The sequence below is a fragment of the Ranitomeya imitator genome, chromosome 4 (genome assembly GCF_032444005.1).
Source record: "Ranitomeya imitator isolate aRanImi1 chromosome 4, aRanImi1.pri, whole genome shotgun sequence".
NCBI classification, from domain to species: Eukaryota; Metazoa; Chordata; class Amphibia; order Anura; family Dendrobatidae; genus Ranitomeya; species Ranitomeya imitator.
Window position 1 is genome coordinate 65,501,562 of NC_091285.1, and position 8,405 is coordinate 65,509,966.

The window sequence follows — 8,405 nt, forward strand, 5'->3', positions numbered from 1 at the left end:
CTCTCTCGCGTGCCCAAACAGGGGTTTACCCCAACATATGGGGTATCCGCGTACTCAGGAAAAATAGGACAAGAAATTTTGGGGTCCAATTTCTCCTGTTACCCTTGGGAAAATACAAAACTGGGGGCTAAAAAATAATTTTTGTGGGAAAAAAAGATTTTTTTATGTTCATGGCTCTGCGTTATAAACTGTAGTGAAACACTTGGGGGCTCAAAGTTCTCACATCTAGATAAGTTCCTTGGGGGGTCTAGTTTCCAATATGGGGTCACTTATGGGGGGTTTCTACTGTTTAGGTACATTAGGGGCTCTGCAAACACAATGTGACGCCTGCAGACCATTCCATCTATGTCTGCATTCCAAATTTTGGGGTCCAATTTCTCCTTTTACCCTCGGGAAAATACAAAACTGGGGGCTAAAAAATAATTTTTGTGTGAAAAATTTTTTGTTTTATTTTTACGGCTCTGCATTATAAACTTCTGTGAAGCCCTTGGTGGGTCAAAGCGCTCACCACACATCTAGATAAGTTCCTTAGGGGTCTACTTTCCAAAATGGTGTCACTTGTGGGGGGTTCCAATGTTTAGGCACATCAGTGGCTCTCCAAACGCAACATGGTGTCCCATCTCAATTCCTGTCAATTTTGCATTGAAAAGTCAAACGGCGCTCCTTCCCTTCCGAGCTCTCTCATGCGCCCAAACAGTAGTTTACCCCCACATATTCGGTATCAGCGTACTCAGTACAAATTGTACAACAACTTTTGGGGTCCAATTTCTTCTCTTACCCTTGGGAAAATAAAAAATTGGGGGCGAAAAGATAATTTTTGTGAAAAAATATGATTTTTTATTTTTACGGTTCTGCATTATAAACTTCTGTGAAGCACTTGGTGGGTCAAAGTGCTCACCACACCTCTAGATAAGTTCCGTAGGGGGTCTACTTTCCAAAATGGTGTAACTTTTGGGGGGTTTCAATGTTTAGGCACATCAGTGGCTCTCCAAACGCAACATGGCGTCCCATCTCAATTCCTGTCAATTTTGCATTGAAAAGTCAAACGGCGCTCCTTCCCTTCCGAACTCTCCCATGCGCCCAAACAGTGGTTCACCCCACATAATGGGTATCAGCGTACTCATGACAAATTGTACAACAACTTTTGGGGTCCAATTTCTTCTCTTACACTTGGGAAAATAAAAAATTGGGGGCAAAAGATAATTTTTGTGAAAAAATATGATTTTTTATTTTTATGGTTCTGCATTATAAACTTCTGTGAAGCACTTGGTGGGTCAAAGTGCAAAGTGCATGGGACACCATGTTGCGTTTGGAGAGCCCCTGATGTGCCTAAACATTGAAACCCCCCGTTTCAATGTTTAGGCACATCAGGGGCTCTCCAAACGCAACATGGTGTCCCATCTCGATTCCAGTCAATTTTGCATTGAAAAGTCAAATGGCGCTCCTTCGCTCTGTCATGCGCCCAAACAGTGGTTTACCCCCACATATTGGGTATCGGTGTACTCAGGACAAATTGTACAACAACTTTTGGGGTCCAATTTCTCCTGATACCCTTGGTAAAATAAAACAAATTGGAGCTGAAGTAAATTTTTGTGAAAAAAAGTTAAATGTTCATTTTTATTTAAACATTCCAAAAATTCCTGTGGAGCACCAGAAGGGTTAATAAACTTCTTGAATATGGTTTTGAGCACCTTGAGGGGTGCAGTTTTTAGAATGGTGTCACACTTGGGTATTTTCTATCATACAGATCCCTCAAAATGACTTAAAATGTGATGTGGTCCCTAAAAAAAAATGGTGTTGTAAAAATGAGAAATTGCTGGTCAAATTTTAACCCTTATAACTCCCTAACAAAAAAAATTTTGGTTCCAAAATTGTGCTGATGTAAAGTATACATGTGGTAAATGTTACTTATTAAGTATTTTGTGTGATATACCTCTGTGATTTAATTGCATAAAAATTCAAATTTGGAAAATTGCGAAATTTAAAAATTTTTTGCCAAATTTCCATTTTTTTCACAAATAAACGCAGGTAATATCAAATAAATTTTACCACTATCATGAAGTACAATATGTCACGGGAAAACAGTGTCAGAATCACTGGGATCCATTAAATCGTTCCAGAATTATAACCTCATAAAGGGACAGTGGTCAGAATTGTAAAAATTGTCCCGGTCATTAACGTGCAAACCACCCTTGGGGGTAAAGGGGTTAACAAGTGTCCTTCATTCAGTATTGACATAAAGGGTAAGAATGGACATGAGATCAAGTAGCATTAATTGATTATTTCATCTATTTGCATAGTTTTTTCTTCTATGTTTTCATAGTCACCAAACTAGCTTACACAATGCATAATTAGCATATCAGTAAACATCACTAGTCATCAAGGATAAGAGTACAATATGTTATTTAAAATGTCAATATTACAGGCTTAAGGTACCGTCACACAGTGCAATTTTGATCGCTACGACGGCACGATTTGTGACGTTCGAGCGATATAGGTACGATATCGCAGCGTGTGACACGCTCCTGCGATCAGGGACCCCGCTGTGAATCGTACGTCGTAGCAGATCGTTTGAAACTTTCTTTCGTCGTCCAGTGTCCCGCTGTGGCGGCATGATCGCATGGTGTGACAAAGGTGTGCACGATATTGTATACGATGTAAAGGGCGGAGGAGCTGGCTACGTAGGAGCGCTGAATTCTCCACCTCCCGTGTGCTGATTGGGCGGTACAATACTGTGCGCTCATTCGACAAAGGACTATTGTTCCCAGCGGATAAAACCGGAGCTCTCGAGCGCGCTATTCATTTCTCTCTGTAGCACGTGCTGTGAACAGAACTAAATTCGCTGGATTCCCTGGACTTTTAACTACTAGACTTTTACCGCAAAAGGTATGTATAACGCTACAGCGTAGCATATGTTGCGCTTCAACGGGGATAAACGCTGGAGTGTGGTTGATTGTTCCTTTGAGTAGGGTAGGCCTGAGAACCTCAGGTACACAGCTGTAGCGTGGCCCAATTAATTAATCCTTTTACAGATCGAGATGGTTGACTGCCCCATTTAATACCAGTGGTAACATATATAGTTATTAGATGAATGGTCAGAACATTGTTTTGTAAGCACGTGTATTTATTGTACGCTTGTTTTCTTTTTAGGAACTATGCTCACTTCCGATGAGAGTTCTGTTGTTGCTGCTGCCCTGGTGTTTGAGGCAGCACGTCTCCAAGAGGAGAGATGTCCTAAACGAAAACGTCGCATGTGGACCCAGAGCTGGCTGCAGAAAAGATCCACATTGTCACACATGGGTCTCATAAGAGAGTTACGTGACAATAACCCTCAAGATTTCCGAAACTACCTTCGGATGTCCGAGGAATCCTTCAAAATAATACTGTCTGCTGTTACGCCACTCATACAAAGGTGTGATACGCCGATGCGTGCAGCCGTGCCCGTGGAGGAAAGGTTGGCGGTGACACTGCGCTTCCTGGCAACAGGAAGGTCTCTTCAGGATTTGCAGTTTTCCGCAGCTGTTTCCAGACCTTTCCTGAGCGTTGTGATTCCGGAGACATGCGAGGCCATTGTGCAGAGCTTAAGGCATTATATGGAGGTACTACTATATTTTTTTGGCTGCTGTGTTATGTCTCTATATGTTATACTAGCAATTGAACCCGTTCGACGCCCTGATGGCGAGCATTTCTATAGGTATATGTTCTACATCCTATCATGTGCTGCTCCCATCCTGCGCCCCCATTCTGACATGTGCTGCTGTGATCCTGCACCTCCATTCTGACATGTGCTGCTACCATTTTGCGGCTCCATTCTGATATGTGCTGCTCCAACCCTGCGCCACCCTTTTTTATTTGCTGCTCCCAACGTAATTTTATTGATTAAATTATTTAGATATATTGTTTAGCACCCCCTCTGAGTCACCAAAGCCATCTGAAAAAATGGCTGCCTGCATACTCTGGGTTGTTGACTTTGTTATACTAATCCATACTGCGCCTCAATCACTGTAGGATGTCCACATAATATGTGCATAATATATTTGACCTAATTAGTACATGTTTCCTTCTCATCTTGCAGTTTCCCAAGACGGCCGATGACTGGAAGAGGATTGCTTCCGATTTTGATGAGCTGTGGCAGTTTCCAAACTGCGGTGGTGCATTAGATGGAAAGCATGTGCGCATCACGCAACCAGCCAACTCTGGATCCTTTTTTTTCAACTACAAAGGATATTTCAGTGTGATCCTCATGGCCCTTGTCAATGCAAACTATGAGTTTGTCGATGTGGATGTTGGCATGAATGGTCGAGTCTCCGACGGTGGTGTTTTTGAACACACTTCATTTGGGGAAAGCTTGAGGAACAATGAACTGCTGTTGCCACTAAATGAAGACACAAAAGCAAACCTAAATTTTGTCTTCATCGCTGATGAATAGTGTTGAGCATTCCGATACCGCAAGTATCGGGTATCGGCCGATACTTGCGGTATCGGAATTCCGATACCGAGATCCGATACTTTTGTGGTATCGGGTATCGGTATCGGATACATAGAGATGTGTAAAATAAAGAATTAAAATAAAAAATATTGATATATTTACCTCTCCGGCGGCCCCTGGTGAGTCCGCGGGTAACCGGCAGGCTTCGTTGTTCAAAATCAGCGCTTTTAGGACCTGAGAAACACGTCCCGGCTTCTGATTGGTCGCGGGCCGCCCATGTGACCGCCACGCGACCAATCACAAGCCGCGACGTCACCGCAAGCTATTAGCGCGCTCATTTTTGAAAAATGAGCGCGTTAATGACTTTCAAAGACGTAGCGGCTTGTGATTGGTCGCGGCCACGCGACCAATCACAAGCCGCGACGTCACCGCAAGCTATTAACGAGCTCATTTTTAAAAATGAGCGCGTTAATGGCTTTCAAAGACGTAGCGGGTTGTGATTGGTCGCGGCCGCGACCAATCACAAGCCGCGACGTCACCGCAAGCTATTGACGCGCTCATTTTTAAAAATGAGCGCGTTAATGGCTTTGAAAGACATAGCGGCTTGTGATTGGTCGCGTGGCCGCGACCAATCACAAGCCGCGACGTCACCGCAAGCTATTGACGCGCTCATTTTTAAAAATGAGCGCGTTAATGGCTTTGAAAGACATAGCGGCTTGTGATTGGTCGCGTGGCCGCGACCAATCACAAGCCGCGACGTCACCGCAAGCTATTGACGCGCTCATTTTTAAAAATGAGCGCGTTAATGGCTTTGAAAGACATAGCAGCTTGTGATTGGTCGCGTGGCCGCGACCAATCACAAGCCGCTACGTCTTTGAAAGTCATTAACGCGCTCATTTTTCAAAAATGAGCGCGCTAATAGCTTGCGGTGACGTCGCGGCTTGTGATTGGTCGCGTGGCGGTCACATGGGCGGCCCGCGACCAATCAGAAGCCGGGACGTGTTTCTCAGGTCCTAAAAGCGCTGATTTTGAACAACGAAGCCTGCCGGTTACCCGCGCTGAGTTCAGGGGCCGCCGGAGAGGTAAATATATCAATATTTTTTATTTTTATTCTTTATTTTACACCTCCCTATGGATCCCAGGGCCTGAAGGAGAGTTTCCTCTCCTTCAGACCCTGGGAACCATGAGAATACCTTCCGATACTTGATGTCCCATTGACTTGTATTGGTATCGGATATCGGTATCGGCGATATCCGATATTTTTCGGGTATCGGCCGATACTATCCGATACCGATACTTTCAAGTATCGGACGGTATCGCTCAACACTACTGATGAAGCTTTCCCTCTTCATCCACATTTGCTGAAGCCATTTGCACAGAGAACACTCACACCGGAGCGCAGAATCTTTAATTACCGGTTGTCGAGGGCCCGTCGTGTGGTTGAAAATGCCTTTGGGATTATGGCAAATCGGTTTAGAGTGTTCCACACAGCTATCAACTTGAAGCTGCCGTCTATAGACTTTGTGGTTTTGGCATGCTGTGTGCTCCATAATTTCCTGAGACGTCATGATACGAGCTCCTATTCTCCTCCTTCGTTTATTGATGCAGTGGACGCAAGAACCGGAGATATTGTGCCCGGGGAATGGCGTACACAACCTGATAATTTTACAGCTCTTCAAGCTCTTGGATCTGGCAGACAGGCAGACGATGCAAGGGACTGTCGCGAAAAATACTGTCAGTACTTTAATGGTTCTGGAGCTGTACCCTGGCAGGATCGCGCCGTATAAAAAAAAATTTTTTTTTGCTTTGTTGTCATATAAACCTCTCTAAATAACTTTAAATGTGATGCCTATAAAATGGTGCTGTTAACCCTTATAGCTTGGTAAACATTAAAGAAATAATGCGAAGATTTTTGGTTTTTTTTGTAACACTTTCTTGGTTTTAAATTATTTTACAACAAAATATAACATATCCCCCCCCCCAAAAAAAAAAATTATCTCCGGCCCAAGAGGTGTCGCAGCGTCACGCCCTGCTGCTCCACTTGACTCTGGAGGAGCGCTGCTGTCTGCTGCAGGAGCGCTGCTGTCCGCTCCAGTCGCAATTGTCTCGCCAGGAGCTCTCTTACGGTGGCCGGTTCTGTGGATAGAAGAGGTTGGAGAACCAACGTTGATTCCACTGAAAATACATCTCGACCTCTGGGGCAGGACCAAATTTTCTGTGTTGTAAATTTCTATTTGGTCTGGCACCACAGGGCGATGTAAATTTTATTACATTTTACAGTTTTAGTTGTCTATGGTGACATCCAGCAGAAAACCACTCGCATTATCTTGATACTTACGGAGAAGGGACGCCGGTTCCTCATTGCCAGAACCAGAGCTGCTAATGTCCCATCCCAGCGATCTAGCTGCAGCAGCTAAAAGGAAATAATAACAGATCTGGTTAACTATGGAACACGCCGTTGGGAAGCGCTCGCTGTTTTGGTCACTTACGTATGTTAGCTTCTGGGGAGAATGCCGCCGACCCGGGGGAGGAAGAGGAGTGTCGAAAGGGAGGTGTTGAGGGTGGTGTAGGGGTGCGAGGCTGTCTGCTGTCTGGTGGTGGCGTGGTAGGCCGCTGGGTCATTACTGCGTCTGTAATGTATTCAAATATTTCCGCTACCCTCTTATGTCCCGTATGCAGTTGAAAAACTGTAATCTATGATTGTTAACTTACGTGACGTCACGGACTGTGGGCTCCCGCTGGTGGTGGATGCTGTGGTGCTGCTGGCAATGGCAGGTACCTGTTGCCGCCGCTGTCTCTCTACACAGAAAGTTAACAAACGCAATCTTTAAAAACACATGTAGAGTGCTGCAGATCAAAGCTAACAATATACAGAAACATAAAATTTATATCACACTTCACTGGGGTCGCAACAGATGGTGGAGGCGTGGTAGGCCGCTGGGTCATTACTGCGTCTGTAATGTCTTCAAATATTTCAGCTACCCTGTTATGTAAAAAAAAAAATGCAATAAATGATTGTGAACTTACGTGATGTCCCGGACTGTGGGCTCCCACTGGTGCCTGAAGATGGGGTACTGGTGGCAATGGTGGGTCTGACTTGCCGCCGCTGTCTCTCTACACCTAAAGTAAAGAATCACAATGTTTACACACAAATGTTGAGTGCTGCAGATCAAAGCTTACAATATACTCAAACATAAAATAGAGATCACACTTTACAGGGGTGCGATACTCAGACATGTATGTGGGCTCTGGTGTTCAATGGTCTTCCTGTCTTTGGAAAACTTATTATTTCATCATTAGGCCAACCTCCTCCGTTAATATTTATGGGAAATTGAGAAAGTAAAAATTATGGACATCTTAATAATTTCAAGATGGTGGTTGAGATTAGGGAACCCGACAAGTTTTCTCACGGACAACGCATATTCTGCTTGGAAAATAACTAAATTTTACCAAAACGGGGCATGTGTTTTAATGCATTTGAGGTCACGTTGGCAACCATGAGCGCAAGCCTCCCTCCCAAACCCCCCCCCCCTCCTGACAGCGTGCATCCCCACATACTAGTACTTGCCTCGCCTTGCCTCCGCACGCAACTCAGCAAACATTTGTGGCGTTTTATAGCGGAGGTCAGCCCATTTTTTACGCAGCTGAAGCTGACTGCGGCAGACGCCAAACCTCCTCTCCATCATTCTTGTTATGTGGCCAAGCACTTCTCGCTTGTGGATGTGTGGGTGGGCAGGGCGGCTCTCCAGACCCTCGTAATCCATGGCATCCATCTGACGAATAAAAAAAAGCAGTTCTGGCTGCCCCAGAGGAGCAGAACGCATTCTCGCCGCCATTTTAGCTGGAATGACCCTGAACAGCAACGCCCAGAGGAGGAGCAGCGCACCGCCGTCCTGCCGCGCGATTGGCATCGCAACAGCGTTGCCGTTTATGAACAGCGTCACATTTGTGACGACTGAGCGTTACAAAAGGAACG

General features: G+C 44.9%; 1 protein-coding gene and 1 long non-coding RNA gene across 2 annotated transcripts; one reads left to right on the plus strand and one right to left on the minus strand.

The window, feature by feature from the left end:
* Window positions 1–3,154: 3,154 nt before the first annotated feature.
* Window positions 3,155–5,361, plus strand: LOC138674453 (uncharacterized). Its single transcript, XM_069762293.1, has 3 exons — window positions 3,155–3,599; window positions 4,076–4,393; window positions 5,341–5,361. Exons 1-3 carry the CDS (start codon window positions 3,156–3,158, stop codon window positions 5,359–5,361), a joined length of 783 nt encoding a protein of 260 aa, XP_069618394.1. The 5' UTR covers window position 3,155.
* A 1,570-nt stretch (window positions 5,362–6,931) lies between these two features.
* LOC138673944 (uncharacterized) lies at window positions 6,932–7,672 on the minus strand. The gene is made up of 3 exons (XR_011320384.1): window positions 7,457–7,672; window positions 7,142–7,228; window positions 6,932–7,059 (listed from the first exon to the last, which is right to left on the minus strand). It is a non-coding gene; the product is annotated as an uncharacterized lncRNA (long non-coding RNA).
* Window positions 7,673–8,405: the final 733 nt, after the last annotated feature.

Coding starts and splice junctions, on each gene's coding strand:
- LOC138674453 (XM_069762293.1), top strand. CDS start 3,156: ATGCTCACTTCCGATGAGAGTTCTGTTGTTGCTGCTGCCCTGGTGTTT. Junction 3,600..4,075: donor GCTTAAGGCATTATATGGAG/GTACTACTATAT, acceptor CTCATCTTGCAG/TTTCCCAAGACGGCCGATGA. Junction 4,394..5,340: donor CACTAAATGAAGACACAAAA/GCAAACCTAAAT, acceptor TTCAAAAATGAG/CGCGCTAATAGCTTGCGGTG.